This window comes from Lineus longissimus, chromosome 14 (assembly GCF_910592395.1).
Source record: "Lineus longissimus chromosome 14, tnLinLong1.2, whole genome shotgun sequence".
In the NCBI taxonomy this organism is placed as follows: Eukaryota; Metazoa; Nemertea; class Pilidiophora; order Heteronemertea; family Lineidae; genus Lineus; species Lineus longissimus.
The window spans coordinates 495,232-514,389 of NC_088321.1; the positions used below are offsets into that span (position 1 = coordinate 495,232).

The window sequence follows — 19,158 nt, forward strand, 5'->3', positions numbered from 1 at the left end:
CCAACGATATCTGGTAACTTTGCTCACAAACTCAATGCTGCACATAAAACAAGCTTTGAAGAAAAATGTATTAATGGCCGAGCATAAAGATAAACATTCAACACAACAACAACAATTGAAGTTTACAATGGACAACATGCCATATACACTCCTGGATCCACTCTTAGAATTAAAGGTTTTTTAAGGCAGCACGTATAACAAACCCCTTCCGGTTTTCTATCAGACAGAAAAGCACCAAGAAGGATTTTAGATCATTTTAAGCCAAGGAACCTTTTCCACTTTCCTGAGAACCTTGGAAATCTCTAAGGTTTTCTGGAGAATAGAAAGATTCGTGCCCACAGAAAATCATGAAAACCTTTATTTCTAAGAGTGTAGATAGTTCTTCAGCTCAGAATAAGTTACTAGTTACCGGTAATCTGCATGTTCGAAAGACTGTCAATAACTGCATTAAAGATTCATGGAATAAAGTTTGCTGTTTGCAAACCGTGCTGAGGCTAAAGATTAATAAATTGTTTGAAACAAAACTGCAGATATAACTAGTAAACTCTGAACTGACAACTATTTTCCATGTTTCAAATAAAAGGATTGAGTTGAAGTCGAAGGAACCAAAAACACGTCAATTTTAAACAAAAGTTTTATTTAAATAACTACTAACCATTTCACAGTACACGCAAAGAAGGCGAAATACTGTAAAAACCACAAATATAAGACCATTTTCGTGAATTGAAACACAACCCTGAAATCCACTTAGCAAATAGAAAGTGATAAGACAGCTTTAGTGCTTGTGAAGTCTTACAGTTTACGCTACTGCTGCGGAGGTCAAAGGATATCCCGCAGCCGCAATCATTCCTTCGTTAAAGTTCATTAGATGGTCTTATATGCGTGAGATTAAAGTATTTTTACACAGTCTGAATCAAGTACCGGTAATTAAGGCCTAAATCTTAATCTGTTGTACAGAGTATTGCTGTCAGTTAATTGTTTCTTTAGAATATCTTGAACAGTCTGGAAGGGGATGGATTTCCATACATTTCATTTTGATTTGGATCTAAGGTCTGGATTGGTAGTATGGTTTTTAGAAAAGGGCGATTGATAATGATATCTTAATGCCCTGATAATTCCTTTTAAACATTTTGAATGTTGATGTTTCTTTAATGACATAGATTAATTTACCCAAACGATTGAAATGTGTCTGTTATTATACAGACAATTCTTGGGTGTACCAATTAGTTATTTCAGAACTCAACATCAAAATCTGAATGCTCCTGACACTGAGCAGGTTATTGCTTATACTTTTTAAAAGAAATGATAAATTATGGATCCCTCTTTATCGAAAGTGTCGAATTCTTCTTGCCGCTTGCTCATTGGAAATGAACCAATCAGCTTTTTGGGACTAAGAGGGCAATTCTTGTTTATGTAATTCAGAATGGGTGAATACGTGTTACTTTTAGTTTATAGGGGCTTTGTTTTCTTAATTGATATTCTTAAGAAACAACTTCGTACTGCAGCAGTTTAATGATGTTGTTGATAAACTAATTTCTACTTTTGATCACAACGGAATGTCCGACATCTTAACATAAATACACATATACGGTGGTGTCACAAATGTTTTCCATTTCTGATTGAATGTTTTCCCCAAATGGAAAGTGGGGCTGAATGAGGGTTTTCGAGGACACCAGACTTAAGGAGCCAGTGTGGTCCATGATGGAAGGTGTAGTTCGAGACTATGATAATGTTTTTATAGACAAAAAATACTTTTTGAAATCCCCGTCGCAAGTCAAACTACAACTGCCACGGCTTTGAATTGGAACTTATACGTGATATTTTCATCAAGTATACAGGGTGTTAATTAAAACATTTTGAATTCCAGTTGTGTAAGAAGTACATGAACTGGATAGATTAAACTTCAGTTAGTATGCAACACATTCTGAGAGATTCTATTTGTTGATGGTATAAATCAAATTGGCCAAGTTATTTAGAACAACGGCTATTAGGCCTCAAGACTGTAACTTGTTTTGATTAACACCCTGTACTTGTATTGATATATCACAAGCTTGTGATACCAAACTCCCAGCAAACACAGTAACGCAGAAAAATTATTGGACACATCTCCCAGCAACAGTAGGCCCTATTGTCTCATTCAATGGAATATACAGATTAAGGGACCACAATGGCCCCATCAAAGGGTCTTTGGCAGTGACGTGAAATCCACACAATTTGGACAAAGAGTCCCGGAACTTGTATACTCAATTGAATGATCGTGACATAACTCAATGATGAAGGTCTGAGCACATGTTTTCACTGACTCTCACATTGCCGGCCCTTTCCAGTGGGTGGTTTTATGGAGTAGTGGTAAGAGCGTTGGACTCTAATGCAGGAGATCGATGGATCGAATCCAACGTGAACCTTTTTTTATCTTTTTTTTCGCAAAAGTATTTTTTGCCCGTTTTTAAACAGGACACTTTCGTGAAATGATATATAAAAGTGGCCTGCTTGAGCCAAGAAAGTTTGCTGGGATGGACAGTTCTTTTAAACTTGATATTTCTTCCACAAGAGTCTGTAAAAAAGGCGTATGATTGGCTGATTGAGCTGAGACCATGTTCAAATAGTCTGCGTTGTTTTTACAATCGTATTATGAAGGCATTGCATCTCTAACTGAACACTCACTGGACAATAGGGTAGGACTAATTCCCCAAGTGACTAAATGTACTTTCACCTTGATGAAGATACACCTGTGATGGAACAATTGTTTCACCAATGGCCAACACTGTAGCCCTGTGCATGAACCTGATCACATGTAGCTTGAAAGATTGCCCCCATAATTAACCAATAAAACTCTTCTCAATTTCTTACAATTTCCACCTGATACGTAGAGTATTCTGGTAATAAAGCAAAGACCCAAAGATTATTACATTTCTACTGACAAAGTTCTTTCTTATTTCTGGTTTTCCGATTCCCTCAAACGGAATTTCCCAAGTTCAGGTACCATGTCAGGTTCTAGCATTGGGCAACAGGGCAAAGAGAGGTTTCGCAATCTTACGTTTTCCGTACGTTTACGTATTCAAAGCGTCTGTGACGCACGTGCACGTTCTTGTGATTTCTCAAAAAAGAAGGGGCTAATATGCCATGCCTTTGACTTACACCACAAAACTGTTATTTCAGATTTTAATTTTCAAAACGTGAACTGAAACGTAAATCACAGCAATGCGAAACCTCTCTAGTATCTAGTTACACTTGTCCTGTTCTTGTCAATCTAGTACTAAGTGTCAAATAAAGCTAATATAACTCAATTTGAACTAATTTCAGCTGAAACTTTGACAAGTGTAACTAGTTTTCGACATTCAGTTTTACAAAGTATTGGTCTTGCCTTAAACTTTCCACATGTTGTTTGGCGAGAACATTTTCCATAAACGTTCCCTCCTTTGCCGATACGTCGTCCTCTCCTATAGATCACGTGACTTGATGACGTCATTGGCACGTGGTGTGCACGTAATATCACCTGGAAAACAAAATCACGGAAGTTTGAGAATTTTGCAAACTTATTAACAACAAAACAAAGGAACTTGTCAGGGTTGGAGGATTTGGTCGCGAACAAGCTAAATAAGACTCTGATACGATCGAGGCTGAGTTGGGCACAGCCGCCCTTGGGACCAGGATTGGAAAGACCTAAATAGCTAAGGTGTGGCCAAAGGCAGATCAAAGTGGGGAGCAGTTGAGATGGCTCCAACAAAAAGATGGTCAAAGCCCCTTGTTCCAATGGACAGACATTACAATGAGGGTAATGGAAATGCATTAGAGAAGCCAAGTTTAATGCCTTACATTGGCTTGTCATAGCTAAGGCAAGTCTTCAGATGAATACTTCCTCTAATTTACTGCTGGCTTTATCTAAAGAGGGTCATTTTCCATCAGTAACTTACAGTCAGAGGAGTAAAAAGAAGGTATCATGTGTGGAGAAGGAGAAGGCTTTCAAATGAGGATATTTCCGGCTGCGTCATCAGAAGCCGCTTTTTCATCAGCGCACTCATTGGGAAGAGGGTCATTAAAATCGCAAGGTGGTGAGATTATCAAAGACGACAACACACGGATTTGACCATAATAATCAACATAACTCACAAGCTCGTACCAAGGCGGAAGCTCTACGAAATGTACAACACTACGCGCGATCGAATTCTGCCATCTGCCTGTACACGAGTTCCTTTGTTGATGTGCCCTGGTGTCCAGGGCATCCACAGCAATGATTCCATACCAAGCGCTGTACATTTCATAGAGCTGCCACCTGAGGGCGAGCTTGAGGGTAATGTTGATTGTGATAAGGTCACATCATTTGTATTCTTCCACCAGTCATTGTGGTGGGCATGTTTCTGCCGGTATCAAAGCAAGTTTCGAGTTGCGCAAGTCAACTTACCGTGTGTAGTATTGTATCCGCTGTATCATTTGATTCCCTGTGGAGTCCAGCCGCTTCGTGTGTATGACATCCCACCTGGAAAATAAAGATAAAACCATTTTGAGAATTTTGCAAGTGGACATCACAATGAAACACAGACACTGTCAGTGTTTCCGACAGTGTCGCATGAAGCTGGCAACCTGGCGATTTCTATCCCAGGATAGGTCACTATGTTTTGATTAATCATCAAATATCTACACTTGCTATGAATTCGGCTAAGTGCCGTCACGACCTTCAGGGAAGCAATGTCTGCCTTGCAATTGAATTAATCCTTTGATGGGGTTTCTATCCTCGCACCAATATTCTAACGTTTGCAGGCAATATGATGTGCGAAGCCGCCAATGCAAATTGCTTTATATTTGCAACTTTAAATGTTTACTCACCGTGCAATTATGGAATTGTGGCCTTGTATTGAACATTGTTGGTCAGACTGCTGATTATGGTCCATCGCCTAGCTAGGATTGAGATCACCGAGGGATTTCTGGACAGAACCTTTCAACTCCTGGCATCATGGACCACCGACTGTCATCTCTTACCACCATGGACACCTCGACCGTCATCTCATATCATAGATCAAGGAAAGTTATGTGGCCAAAGCTAAAATGATAAAAATCGAAAAAGGTTTCAAAATATGAGAAGACCAATCTTTGTTCTCGATATTCTTCGTTATCAGCGACCAAGACCTCCCAAAACCAACTCATCCTGCAACAGAACAGAGATTTTATTCGTATCACGGGAGGGTCAGGGTAGATCCGATGGCTAATATATTTCTTCCATCCTTCTTAACATTCCGACCTTGCAACCACACCAAGTCGGGAGCTACAACATGAAGCCACTATGGATATTCCAGCTGACAGAGGGAAAATTACAAGTAATTTCAAATTGATTGAATCTCCACAAAATTTTGTGTGCACTTTTCTGACAGTAACACAAATATATCCTGCAAATTTCACCTCAAAATCCCAAGTTGTTCATGATATTTTGATGTATTTCCAAACCTGAAGACCCCAGAGTCACTATGGATATTCCAGCTGGCAGAGGGAAAATTACAAGTAATTTCAAATTGATTGTATCTCAACTGAATTTTGTGTGCATTTTCCTGACAGTTACACAAGTATATCCTGAAAATTTCAGCTCAAAATCATAACTCGTTCATGATATTTTGATGTATTTCCAAACCTGAAGACCCCGAGTCCCTATGGATATTCCAGCTGGCAGAGGGAAAATTACAAGTAATTTCAAATTGATTGAATCTCCACAAAATTTTGTGTGCACTTTCCTGACAGTAACACAAATATATCCTGCAAATTTCAATTCAAAATCCCGAGTCGTTCATGATATTTTGATGTATTTCCAAACCTGAAGACCCCAGAGTCACCTAGGATATTCCAGCTGGCAGAGGGAAAATTACAAATAATTTCAAACTGATTGAATCTCAACAAAATTATGTGTGCAACTTCCTGACAGTAACACAAATATATCCTGCAAATTTCAACTCAAAATCATAAGTCGTTCATGATATTTTGATGTATTTCCAAACCTGAAGACCCCAGGGTCACTAAGGATATTCCAGCTGGCAGAGGGAAAATTACAAGTAATTTCAAAGTGATTGAAACTCAACTAAATTTTGTGTACAACTTGCGAAATTTGCAGGATATATTTGTGTTACTGTCAGGAAGTTGTACACAAAATTTTGTTGATATTCAATCAATTTGAAATTACTTGTAATTTTCCCTCTGCCAGCTGGAATATCCATAGTGACTCTAGGGTCTTCAGGTTTTCAAATACATCAAAATATCATGAACGACTTATGATTTTGAGCTGAAATTTGCAAGATATATTTGTGTTAATGTCAGGAAGTTGTACAAATAATTTTGTTGAGATTCAATCAGTTTGAAATTATTTGTAATTTTCCCTCTGCCAGCTGGAATATCCATAGTTACTTTAGGGTCATAAGGTTTGGAAATACATCAACATATCATGAATGACTTGGGATTTCGAGTTGAAATTTGCAGGATATATTTGTGTTACTGTCAGGAAGTTGCACACATAATTTTGTTGAGATTCAATCAGTTTGAAATTATTTGTAATTTTCCCTCTGCCAGCTGGAATATCCATAGTTACTTTAGGGTCATCAGGTTTGCAAATACATCAAAATATCATGAATGACTTGGGATTTTGAGTTGAAATTTGCAGGATATATTTGTGTTACCGTCAGGAAGTTGCACACATAATTTTCTTGAGATTCAATCAGTTTGAAATTATATGTAATTTTCCCTCTGCCAGCTGGAATACCCATAGTTACTTTAGGGTCTTCAGGTTTGGAAATACATCAAAATATCATGAATGACTTGGAATTTTGAGTTGAAATTTGCAGGATATATTTGTGTTACTGTCAGGAAGTTGCACACAAAATTTTGTTGAGATTCAATCAATTTGAAATTACTTGTAATTTTCCCTCTGCCAGCTGGAATATCCATAGTGACTCTGGGGTCTTCAGGTTTGCAAATACATCAAAATATCATGAACGACTTGGGATTTTGAGCTGAAATTTCCAGGATATACTTGTGTTACTGTCAGGAAAGTGCACACAAAATTTTGTTGAGATTCAATCAATTTGAAATTACTTGTAATTTTCCCTCTGCCAGCTGGAATATCTAATGATATATATGAGCAGATATGAAACTGGTTCAGGCAAAATAACTGGAGACTCCACAAACAGACCCTCGAAGGTGTGGATAACCAGCTGGCAGAGTCAAACCAACATATCACCAGAATACATGAATCAACAATTACCCACAAGCTCGCCCTCAGGTGGAAACTAAATGAAATGTACATCACTTGTTATGGACTAATGGCACCCATTTCCTTTTCGCGAGGCCACATCAACAATGGATCTCGTTCACAGGCGATGGCATAATTCTATCATACCAACCAGTGTTCTATTCCATTCACCTTCCTCCTGGGTGCGAGCTTATGGGTTATGTTGATTGTTATGGTAAATAACCAGCTGGCAAAGTCAAACCAACATCACTGATAATCTTGATGGTTTGGAGACCAATGTTAAAGGAATGGACATCCTAGGAATGCAGGACCCGATACAATAGCCGTGTATTGTCAACGAATGTGGTTAATTGTTTGGTTAGGGTTAGCTACATAGTCGTCAACAAAGGAACTCGGCGACTCTATTCACTATAACAAAAGGACCGGACTTCGATTACGGGGGGACTTGCATTTCTTTTACACCGGGTCAAAGTGGGTAAATTAGGGAGTTTTCGCAAATCTCCCGAAACTCGAACACGAACGCCTATCCCATTGCTCGACATCGTAATCGGGAGGTTGAACAATGGGGTCGGCGTTCGCGTGGGCGTTTCGGGGATTTGCGAAAACTCCCTAATAGCTTGTGGCCCGCGAGGCAGTGAGACTGAAATTTTTTTTCCTTGCACAAAATCTCCAAAGTGCAGCATGTTGCAAAATACATTCGGTACACAAGCTATCATTGAGTTCGACCATTGAGGGGAGGGAAAATACCGACGAAGTTCTGGACAGCACGTGTTGTCCAAGAAAATAAAATGGCCTCAATCTTCATGGCGGGAGGTAGGCTACAATAGTTTGGAGGACATTTTGCCATAAATTAATCAAAGGAAATCAAGATTGATGCTCTCTGTACTTTACTCTAACAAAATAGAATGTTTTTCATTGAACTTACCAGAATATCTGCAATTCTGTGCGAAATTTAGAAGAAAATCGAGATTTAGCTTCCGACCACCTTGGCGAGCTCGAGAGGAATGGCCTCAGACTGACGTCACATCACGTGGCCTCCCACCATGGCATTGACCTATCAGGGAATGACCCGGGTTTCTGCTTGTAACGAACATGGTTTGGTAACCAGTTGACCAGGGTGTGACGGCACGATTGAATGGTGTCGCAATCACTTTTTATTGACCTGATTTGTTGGGGGAAATGTGACCGCCGTTAAAGAAAGTTGAGACAGTCACAACCAGAACGAATTGCACCTGTGTCTGTGGCAATATCGTGAGGGGGATGAGACAGTTATAACCGAGAAAAACTGGCGCTGGCATCTATGTAGTGTTGCTGAACAATTCGAGAGAGATGAGGTTGTCAAAATAAGACCAAATCGGTTCTGGCTCTCCCAACGTGTAGCTGACACACAGTTAGAGGGATGAGCCAGTCACAATCAGACCGATTAGGATCTTGCAGCGCATGATCTCACCAAGATGGTGAGAAAGATGAGACAGTCACAACCAGATCAAATCGGACCTTAAAGGGACAATATTGGCAGCAGCTAGGCAGGCAAGATAAAGTTACACGAAGTCGCCAATAGGATTCTCTCACATCTCACAGAACGTCGAAATTATTCACGCTTGTACGACGAAAATATTTAGTGCTGAACCTTACATGACCCAGGGCCCTTATTGTGTATACTAGTCACCTTAAGATGGCCAAATTAGCCCCTCTGCTCCTGCCTATAGTCCCCTTTAACTCATCCGTGTATCAAGATGGGGATAGAGAAGAGACAGTCACAACCAGACCTGATCGGACCTCATAGCTCATCGGTGTATCAATATGGCGTGAGGGAAGGAGTCTCAACCAGGAGAACCGCGCCCTTGCAATCTCTATGTTGCTGACCAGTTGAGAGACGAGACTGTCACGAAAAGATTAGACCGGTCGCAGCTGTCCCACTGATTAGCTACAACAGGGATGATACGGCTGTCACAATCAGACCGAAGACGACCTGCATGGCACAAACGTCTCACCAACACCGGGAGCAAAATGAGACGGTCACAATGAATCCGAACAGGACCGGATGACCTGGCAACCGTATTGAAACGCCGATAGTATCCCGTTTTTGGTCGTGATTTGAATACAATCAGACTTCGCCGTGATTTGGTTCATTCAAGCTACTAGTCGTACTTCCACCTGTCGAATCCCCGTGTCATTTGCGCTTACACCTATGAATTGACGAGTCTAAATAGACCCGTGTGTCAAATCCCCGTGTCTATTAGCCCCATCGAGCTCGATGGGGCTAATCGGGGGCTAATTGAGACCCGTGTTCAACACGGGTTTTTTGGTAGGTGGAATCTGAATAGACACGGCAATTGCAAGTTCTCAGATCCGGCGACAGATGGCGCGGTGTAGTTGCCTGCGAAATTCCCCTCCAACGGGAAACACAGGAGAGCTCCCTACCTACAGCGCACCTGTCGCCGGGGCTATTAACCATTATCTAACACCACTGATAGGTGTAAGTGCGCCATGGTTTTATGATAGGTGGAACTACGACTATAAGCAATCAGGAAAAAGCATGACAAAGGAACAATCAGTAATCATGTTTTTTCGTGTTGCAACAAAAACTTGCAGACACCACTGCATACTCGAACCCCCCCCCTGCTCTAACCCCCCCCCCCCCCCTGATCTAACCCTTAGCAGTTACATAATCAAAGCAAGAGATGGTTCAATTACTGGAATTTATTTCAACATGAATTCATCATATCATTATACAACGAGCTGTTCTCCAGCTAGAGGAATCACCTCACATGCCCAGGTCAGTCTTCCTGTCACAGCTACAGGAATCACCTCACATGCCCAGATCAGTCTTCCTGTCACAGCTACAGGAATCACCTCACATGCCCAGATCAGTCTTCCTGTCACAGCTACAGGAATCACCTCACATGCCCATGATCAGTCTTCCTATCACAGCTACAGGAATCACCTCACATGCCCAGATCAGTCTTCCTGTCACAGCTACAGGAATCACCTCACATGCCCATGATCAGTCTTCCTATCACAGCTACAGGAATCACCTCACATGCCCAGATCAGTCTTCCTGTCACAGCTACAGGAATCACCTCGCATGCCCAGATCAGTCTTCCTGTCACAACGTCAAATACCATGGAGAGCGTGTTTACACTCGACATCACAGGCCTATGCTATAGAGAGGACTTTTCAACATGCATCTCCCAAGGAGAAGATGGTCGGCCATGTCACGCTCAGGCCTTTCGATTACATCATTTTCACACCGCTATACGGTGTAGGAAATTTGGCATGTCCCCAAATTAGGCCCTGAAAAAATGTCCCCAAAATAGAAAAAAAAAAAATTTTTTTTTTTTTTTTTTAAGGGGTAATTTGACTCCCTGAAGCGTTTTTTGACACCTTAAATGACCAAATCTCATCCTAAATGGCCTAATTTGATACTTTTCATCCTAAAATTATGAGTTTTCAGGTGCATGTGACAATGTCTGTTAATAAGGACGTCGATGTTCAGGCAAATTGGCACGATGAAATGTCCCCAAAGGACACCCTCAGGACTGACAAGTGCTGTCCTTAATAAAGAGGTTTCCTTGAATGGAAACTACCACTACTCGTGTCCTAAATAGAGAGGTTGTCCTTATTAGAGAGGAAACACTACACTTAGGAAGCGGTGACTGACACCTCATCTGAAAAATCTATCAAGACATATTCTCCGTTTCCCTGGACGACAGCGTAGGCCCCATCCTCTACCTCCTGCACCACAGCGACACCAGGATCACCAACAGGTGGCACTGACATAGTTTCTGAAGTCCCTAAATCACATGTGTAGACAAGGTTCGCCGGAGCGCCCTGTAGAATAGTTTGATCAGTGTCAGAATGTGAAGCGACAGCACAATCAACAGTTGAAACGCAGACAGACTCGGTCACGGTGGGTGCCGCCAAAACAGGAATTTCGGAAATCTGCGCAAGGATTTCTGCAACGTCGTCCACATTATCATTTCTGCCGCCAGACGACACATTAGAATTTGCAGCAGACACACATGCCTTATTGTCACTCACATACACGTAATCAGCAGGAGCAGACGTTGATGTCCTAGGGCTAGCTTCGCTAAGTTTAATCAACTTCATTCTCTTGCCGCTCATTCCAACAGGACTTTTAGACGCGGCATCGATGCTGGCTCTTTCGCCATCCAATCGCGCAGAATCCTCATCCGATTCACCGCCCAGTTCAGTGAAAACTTTGCCCCGATGCTTCCTTTTAGTCAGAGTCACCCTCCCAATAGCCTCACCGTCTTGACCCTTGTCCTTAGTGCCCTTTCCCTCAGAGCAACTTTCCTTTTCGTGAGTAATTCCCGCAGACCAGCTCTTCCCAGAACTTGAGCAACTCTCCACATACCCAGCCCCCACAACATCCCCTGTGTCATCAAACCCCATATTCCCATCATCACCTATAACCATCTTATAAGTCTTCTTACTTCCGATCAGTGAACAATCGCTCTCTCCGACATCCCTCCCCATCAATGACCCCTTTTCTCCCCCCTTGGACCTCGTACCACTTCTCTTACTCTTCTTGCCTCCCTCCTCGTGAGGTAACACAACCGTATCCGGTACGCCAACAGCATTCAATCTAATAGCGTCTTCATCCTCCGAGCTGAATCCAGCGTCCAAATTACTCAACAGAGCGTCCAACCCCGGCGTACAAGCTTTCGTCGTCTGCTTCAGAACGACCTTACCATGATCAGATGCGATCACAAACTTCATCGGGTCTTCCCCAGGTGCTGGCAGCGCCATCTTGTGACGCTCATGACAATGATTCACCAACTCCTCTTTCGTCGAACAGTGCTTCTTACAAGTCGAGCACAAAAAGGTCACATCCTTGGAATGTTGTTTTTCTTCATGGATGCGACGGTTGGCTTTAGTTCGGAACCGCTTTCCACATTCCCCGCAAGCGTGAGCGCGTATGTTTTTATGAATCAATGAATGTTTACTCAAAACCGACGCCAGACGAAACTCTTTCAGGCAGACGTCACACTGGTGTGGCTTCTCTCCTGTATGTATCCGCCGATGATGCTTCAGATACGTAGGCCGAGCAAACGCTTTGAAGCAAACCTCGCACACGTACGGCCGATCGGTGGAATGCGTCTTTAAATGTTTATTCAAGTTCCCCTTATGAACGAACGTCACCGCACACTGCGGACATTTGTGCGGTTTCACGCCGTTGTGTATCCGCATGTGACACAGTAAATTATCCCGCCGACTGTACGTTTTCTCGCACACGTAACATTTATGTCTGGGTTTTTCAGTTTTGTTTGGTTTTTCATCAATACAAAGCCCGTCAGGTCCATTTTTTGCCACAACGGCAAACTGATGGTCGTTGTGGTGTGCACTTTCCACCAGTTTGTTTTCATCTATCATATCTGTCTGCTCCCTGACTGAGTCAGACGACGGCTGCATTTCTATGACTATGTGTTGGGTACCATCGGCGTCAATGAGAAGTGACGATGACTCCACGCCCAGAACGGAATGGACGAAATCATACAAGCGATTATTCGAGTCGTTTTGAACGCTAGAAACAGTCTGTCCAACATGGTCCAACTCGCTTACCAAGTTCGTATCAGCCCCATCACCACCCGGCATGATCCCCACATCACGACTAATATCACTCAACGCCATCATCTTCCCGATAGAATTCGACTCCTGAATGACATCACTCAAACCATTCTCCATATTTTCCCTATCGACTGAATCATCATCCAAAACTTTCCCGCCAAATTTCGAATTTGGCACAAAATGCGTTTCACTCTCCGGAACCGTTTTCTCAACGATATCACTCATAGCCATGACCTTCCCGACGAAATTAGACATCTCGACTGTCTCAGCTTCTCCGCCGCCATCGTTATTCTGATCATTCTCAACATCTTCGTCATCGGTAAAATCATCACTTGCGATATCATCCAACAACATCGCCGGCCCATCGCCCGTATCTGTCTTCTTACATTCAGCAATCAGCGCATCAATATGAGCTTGATACGATTCCAAATTCTCAAAGTTTTTCTGACAATGTTTACAGAAATGAATATCGCCTTGGCATTTTGCCAAATGACGCTTGGCGGAGCTCTCGGTCACACTTGATTTCCCGCACTTGGGACAGAAGATATACCTGCGGACGTCCGTGTGAAGTTTCATATGCTTTGCGAGGCCGGCGTTACGATAGAACTTCTGCGCACACAGACTGCATGAATATCTCTTATCATGGCGGTGACGTGCAACGTGACCTTGAAGTGATGACAACTGGTTGAACTTATGTTTGCACAGGATGCATCTGCAATCAGAAAAATAATCATTTTAAAACAAGATAATGAACCGTCAGAACAAAAGCCAATTTCGGGGCCTGTGTTAGTCGTTATAATCCAGTATTTTCGTGATTTTCGGTTTCAGTATCAAAAATGATATTAATCACAAACCCACAAATAAACAAAACGTCTTCCTAAGTTTTCTGGTTTACTGTACATTTGCCCATCTCACACCAAGCCCGAGTAAAGACATACCTATACGGCTTAATCTTAAGATGCAGGTTCATATGATTCGACAGGTAGAATTTGCGGGCGAACCGGGCACCACACACGGCGCAGCTATACGGTTTCTCCTGGGTGTGAAGCTGGATGTGACGGTTCATGTTGACCTTACAGGCGAAGGAACGCTGACACTCTCGACACTGGTACGGTTTTTGACCTGAAATAAGAAATTTGAATTGTCTTAAATTTTTATGAGAAAATGTCAAAAGAACAATCCAAAAGTACAATCAATATTCTGCAGTTTAAGGGTTTTAAGCTCTCAAGGAATATTTACCTGTGTGGGTGCGGAGGTGATGAGTCAGGTAATCCGCCCGCGCGAACCGTTTCTTGCACTGGTTGCATTCATACGGCTTCTCGCCCGTGTGTGTCCGGATGTGACACCGCGCATCAGGTAACCGGCGAGTTTTTACCGGACAAGCGGAACACTGATAGCCATCTTCAGTTTGGACGAGGTGAGCGTCTTTGTTCGTTTCGTTCTTCATGCCGACCGGTTGGATAGGGACGGCAGCGCCGGATTCGATGAGTGAGGCCAGGACGTTCCCGTCTGAATAGAAAATACGGGGAAATTAGACTAATATTATGGTAATAAGGAGCTAGGTTTAGATGACTTGGCCAGTGACGTCAGGTGTGATTGACAATTGCCAGCAAAAGGATTGATTAGCATTTTGATTGTAGTACCTACCATTTGATGAGACCCTTGGGAGATCGCCAGACATGAGATTAACCCCTGCCTGAGCCAGCTCGTCCATCGGCATGTAGAAGCTCTGAAGGTTGTAATCATCCGTGCCAACCGCCCCGTACTGGACCTTCACCAGTTGGCCATCGGAACCGGACGCTTTACTGGTTTCTGAAAGAAGAGGAAACGTCTCCTGTAAACCCAGAATTCAAGTCGAACTTGTATATTGTCTCAGCGTGTTATCTGGCCAGCATGAATATACATACCTGGTTCGACTAGAGAGAGATTGCCGTCCTGATCCGAATAAAACACAACCATCAATTCACCGCCATCCGTCGTACACAACTGCGCTTGATGCGTGGCGCCATCTTTTGGTAGCGCATGCGCCGCATTGGCTTTCATAACGATCTGACCATCCTCGAGATAACCGATCATGACCTGCTCCTCTGTTGCATTTACCGCAGAAAGGAGACCTTCGACGGCACCTGAAGTGAATGAGATAATTACAGATTAGAGGGAGGCGCTGTGTAATACTGGTGAAGGTCGGTGGTGAACTTGAAGAGAGCTTATGTCAAAACATCCATTTGGGAGACCAAATGACGCATATATTCAGTCCAGTTTCACAATACTCTTCTCTAGAAGAATTGTTTCGGACAAGGATCTTAATTGTGACCACTGTTGCAGCCAGACCTCTTAGACTAAGAAGTGTTCACCATCATATTCTGGAGTGTAGATAATATATTCAGCCACTTTTTCAAACAGGTTACCATTTACCTTCAGTTGACAAGTTGAGGACACCTGTCTCCATTTCTGGCTCCCCTGATATGTCCATCACTTGATGTGTGTCGATGATCTTGACATCCATTATTCTAGTCAGGCATGCTCAATCTAATTCATCTTTGCTCAGTCTAGGAATACCTGAAAAATATGGTTTTTATTGCAGGCGTGTAGGTGCATGCAACGTTCGACAGTCCAGGAGATCTACAGGCCCTTTTCAAATAAGACAAATCAGCGGCACTACTGCAGGATCCCTTACAAAAAGTATAAACCCTAACCCTAACCCTAACCCTTGACAATACATAAAAATGTTTTGTAAGGGATCCTGCAGTCAAGCCAAATCAGTGACAAAACAAGTCAAATACGCACACTCAGAACACATCAGAAGGCCCAAGCGGAGTTTGGGCAATGCCCGAGACACGGCGATCGGGTCAACGCCAAAACAAACTTTTTGAATTCGTCTCTCATTCATCATGATCTGATGATCTCATGGACACGAAGTTGACAGCAAACTACCTGACGTCTTAGTCATCTCAAAGCTCTATTGACAGTATCCTCCCTGCCATCAACCATGCCAACAACAACACATGCCTAAACGCCAAAACAGGCAAATAGAACACATAAGTCACACAGTACATTTTGTACACAAATGTACAACGACCAGTCAACCAGTCTACCAAACATGGCGGCCCAATTCGAGAAAAATTTCTCCCATTCGGGCTCGTTTTTACCACTTTTCTCTTAGATATACGCAAAGAAATAACTACTTACGTATCCCATAGTATTAAGGGACGAAAATGAACCCGTGTTCTGCTCTTTTGCGCCGATAAATTAGTCTAATTACCGAGAAAACAGTCAATGAATCGGCAAAAATTGTTCGACCGAGATGTGGCAAAACGTGATTTCATGACCACGGTGCCGTTTTCTGGGATTGCTTGGAGTTGGCCCCAGCCGTCGATTTGCAGCTTGCAAGTCCCGGATGTATATTCATGCGATGACACGTGTATGGTCTCATTGGGGAGTTTGTTTGTATTCATGCGCGGCCAAGCCCTAACCGTAGTTTCTAAAAGATCATTGATTTCTTGGTTCTCACAGTACGCCAGTGCTGATTTAGCAGTTGTTTTGGCAAAGAAATGTTTTTTGGAGTTTCTGAAACCTAGAGCACTACTCAATAGGCAGCTAACAAGAAACTACGCATTTTACTGTTGTTGCCGACGTATGTGTACACTGAACTTGGGATGTGCGTCGGCCCCGTGTTGAAATGCCGTCTACATGTAACATAGAAAACCAAGACAGTCAATCAGTACATTTATTTTCAATCTGTTGCTGCATCGATGATACAGATGTGAGGACAAAATCACAACCAGCAGCAGGGCCTACTCCACCTATACAAACATTATAATGTTTGATTTTGTCCTCCGGTGGCTGATTGTGAGTTCTATGCTCTATTCTCCTCAATCCAGTCCAGGAAATGACTGACCCTTGTCAGGACGGATGGCGCATCAACTGCCTGTGAACAGGTAGCGGCCCATGACACAATACCTTCGAGGACTTGTTGGTCGCCATGGGGACAGATTATACCCCCTCCCGAATCACCCTGCAATTAAAATAAGGGCTGAAATAAGGGATTATGCACCATGATGTGAAGAACAAGGCGTCTACCTACTCTAAAATGGAAATGCATCCCAACTAATACGGTGAAAGATTGACCGAACCTTGAACAAAATATGTCCCAACGTCGTGGGGTGAAAATTCGTCCTAACCTTGGATGAAAATGTGTCCTACTCATAGAATAAATATTCATCCTTTCTATCATTAGCAGACGACAATTACCCACCGAGCAAATGTTCCCTGGGCTTCCCAGGATGCAGACATTGTTGGCCCTTATTGGGTACTTCATCTTGTAGGCATAATAGCAGACGCTACTGTCAGCCGTCATGACTTGGGTGTAGTAGAGATACCGACCATTAGCTGCAAAGGAAGTGTTGACTGTAATTCATTAATGATTTCCTAAGACAATGTCACAACCATCACTAATCACTGTAATCGACTGTTACAAATAGGTCAAATATTTGCCAGTCTAGTCATAGTCCCTTTAATAAAATCAAAATTAAATAGTTTTCCTCTGTCAAGTAATATTGTTTCCGATCTACCTTTGATATTCATACATCTTAAACCTTTATGCAGTCCATTTCGTCATCCTGATTGTCTTTCCTCAATATCAATGTACCGTGTCATAGGACAAGGCCGATCCACTGCGACCGGAGTGTAATTCTTGGTTGGTGAGAAACATTTTCAATATTAACTACCTTTATCCCATGCACCTCCAGTAGCACCATACCCCGAGGCCACACACAGCGTGTCATCAGGGGAGTTGTCATCCTTGTCCATAGGTAGCGCCACCGGTCTTGCAGGTATCATGGGGTCAATCCGCCTATCAATCTTCAAAATAGCAATGTCGTTTCCTGAAAATAATGGGAGACCGAAACTCCAAAATGGGATGGTTATGTCGTAATGAGCACAACCAAGTTGTCCAATCAAGACTCACCATATTTTTGTTGTCCAGCAGGCGAATAGCCTGTGCCACTCTTCAGCACCAATAGCAGCATTTTGCCGTCCAATATACTTGGGTTTGCAATTTAAGCCACTTTCAATGAATACGACAGGAGCAATGTTGGTGTAAGACAGCGGCAACAGCACCTGGCCGATTTGACAGGTCCCAGTTTTACCGTAAATTCTATCACTGCGTTTCGATCAAACTGTTTGGTGTTACCTGAGCTCCAACTTTCGCCGCGCTTGTATCCAGGATGGACGGTGATTTTAGTAATGTTGTAGATATGGCTGTTGTCCGCTTTGATTATCACCCGGGAACTGTACGCGATGCGTCTGAGGTCAGTGTCACCGGCAATGACCCGCCATCTGGAGGCGTCTTTGTCGCTGAAATTAATCAAAGGGTTATCAGGCTTATTGTCGACGGAGTATAACTGGTCGACAGAAAACGCACGTTTTCCGTAAACATAATCCGGTTGACATGAAAGCATGGCAGATTGAAGCTTCAAATCAAACGTGCTGGACGCATACATTCATCCATCAAACTGGGATGGATTGCCCTCCCTTTCCAGACGGACTTACTCTTTGTGAAGATGGTGGCACTTCTCAACTCTAAAACAGTTATGATTGGGTTCAACTAAATATCCATCCATCAAACTTGGATGGATTGCTTTCCCTTTCCAGACGGACTTACTCTTTGAAGCAGTGAGCTGCTGTGACGATGGTCGTGCTGTCGATGAGGCTGCCTCCACACTTGAATATGATCGGGTTTAGCAGAGCCACCTGGTGTGGGAACTGCCCTCTCTTGGCAAGATTCCCCTGCTTGATGCGAAAAGTCCCTAAAATTGAAAAAAAATTAAGATCATGTGCCAGTCATCCAAATCGGTCTTTCGAAGACAAAGTCACAACCAGCGTACTTCAGAGGATGCTGGCGACAAAGGGGTTGTTAAGTGCAATTGCGAAATTCTCGGCATGAAGTAACTTACCATCAAACCCCTCCACGCAAAATATTGCGAAGACCAAAAAAAGGCCAAGGAGAAGAATCGAAGACATAATCACGATGATGATGTCCTCAGAGATAGCGCAACATGAGGAAACACAGAGCGTCGGTCTGTATTGATTAATGCCTATGTGCTCATGTCCGTCCACAATGGAACTATATTTGTTTTTGATAACTGACATCAACATCTGCTTTGGGTCCCATCGTCGTCTTATAGGCCTGAAGGCCAAGCATTGGAAAGATTACTGAATAGGTAAATCCACATCAGGGGTTCAAACCCTTATTCCTAGGTTGTGCCAACTAACCGCCAATCTGCATTGGCCAGAGTTGACAGTGTCCTTGGGTTCAAACCCTCAATCCTAGGATGTGA

At 42.8% G+C, this 19,158-nt stretch overlaps 3 protein-coding genes and 1 long non-coding RNA gene across 5 annotated transcripts in view; 1 reads left to right on the forward strand and 3 right to left on the reverse strand.

The window, feature by feature from the left end:
• Window positions 1-19,158, forward strand: part of LOC135499085 (uncharacterized) — a 120,746-nt gene that overhangs the window by 19,646 nt on the left and 81,942 nt on the right. The window lies entirely within an intron of this gene.
• The window catches only part of LOC135499093 (uncharacterized), a 109,852-nt gene continuing 91,122 nt past the window's right edge, over window positions 429-19,158 (reverse strand). Inside the window, exons 4-6 of the long non-coding RNA XR_010449226.1 lie at window positions 4,825-5,038; window positions 4,403-4,477; window positions 429-3,496 (exon numbers count right to left, since the gene is read on the reverse strand). This is a non-coding gene — a long non-coding RNA (uncharacterized LOC135499093). The remainder of the gene's footprint in view (window positions 3,497-4,402; window positions 4,478-4,824; window positions 5,039-19,158) is intronic.
• LOC135499084 (uncharacterized) lies at window positions 9,914-16,129 on the reverse strand. Of its 2 annotated transcripts, XR_010449223.1 has the most exons (8): window positions 16,010-16,129; window positions 15,236-15,379; window positions 14,728-14,946; window positions 14,468-14,632; window positions 14,060-14,329; window positions 13,759-13,942; window positions 10,264-13,532; window positions 9,914-10,217 (listed from the first exon to the last, which is right to left on the reverse strand). XR_010449223.1 is itself a non-coding variant. In XM_064789722.1 (7 exons), the coding sequence occupies exons 2-7, from the start codon at window positions 15,324-15,326 to the stop codon at window positions 10,871-10,873; spliced, it is 3,591 nt and encodes a 1,196-aa protein (XP_064645792.1). In that variant the 5' UTR covers window positions 15,327-15,379; window positions 16,010-16,129; the 3' UTR covers window positions 9,914-10,870. The 2 variants fall into 2 exon arrangements, 1 of the variants encoding a protein (XP_064645792.1); XM_064789722.1 differs by having other exon boundaries at window positions 9,914-13,532.
• On the reverse strand, window positions 16,535-18,903 carry LOC135498957 (serine protease 1-like). Its single transcript, XM_064789533.1, has 6 exons — window positions 18,775-18,903; window positions 18,483-18,627; window positions 18,012-18,175; window positions 17,548-17,703; window positions 17,076-17,209; window positions 16,535-16,835 (listed from the first exon to the last, which is right to left on the reverse strand). The coding sequence occupies exons 1-6, from the start codon at window positions 18,839-18,841 to the stop codon at window positions 16,677-16,679; spliced, it is 825 nt and encodes a 274-aa protein (XP_064645603.1). The 5' UTR covers window positions 18,842-18,903; the 3' UTR covers window positions 16,535-16,676.

Coding starts and splice junctions, on each gene's coding strand:
- LOC135499084 (XM_064789722.1), bottom strand. CDS start 15,326: ATGGATGTCAAGATCATCGACACACATCAAGTGATGGACATATCAGGG. Junction 13,943..14,059: donor TCACCTCCGCACCCACACAG/GTAAATATTCCT, acceptor TTCTTATTTCAG/GTCAAAAACCGTACCAGTGT. Junction 13,533..13,758: donor CTTAAGATTAAGCCGTATAG/GTATGTCTTTAC, acceptor TTCTGATTGCAG/ATGCATCCTGTGCAAACATA.
- LOC135498957 (XM_064789533.1), bottom strand. CDS start 18,841: ATGTCTTCGATTCTTCTCCTTGGCCTTTTTTTGGTCTTCGCAATATTT. Junction 18,628..18,774: donor TTGCGTGGAGGGGTTTGATG/GTAAGTTACTTC, acceptor TTTCAATTTTAG/GGACTTTTCGCATCAAGCAG. Junction 18,176..18,482: donor GCAGCTCACTGCTTCAAAGA/GTAAGTCCGTCT, acceptor GATTAATTTCAG/CGACAAAGACGCCTCCAGAT.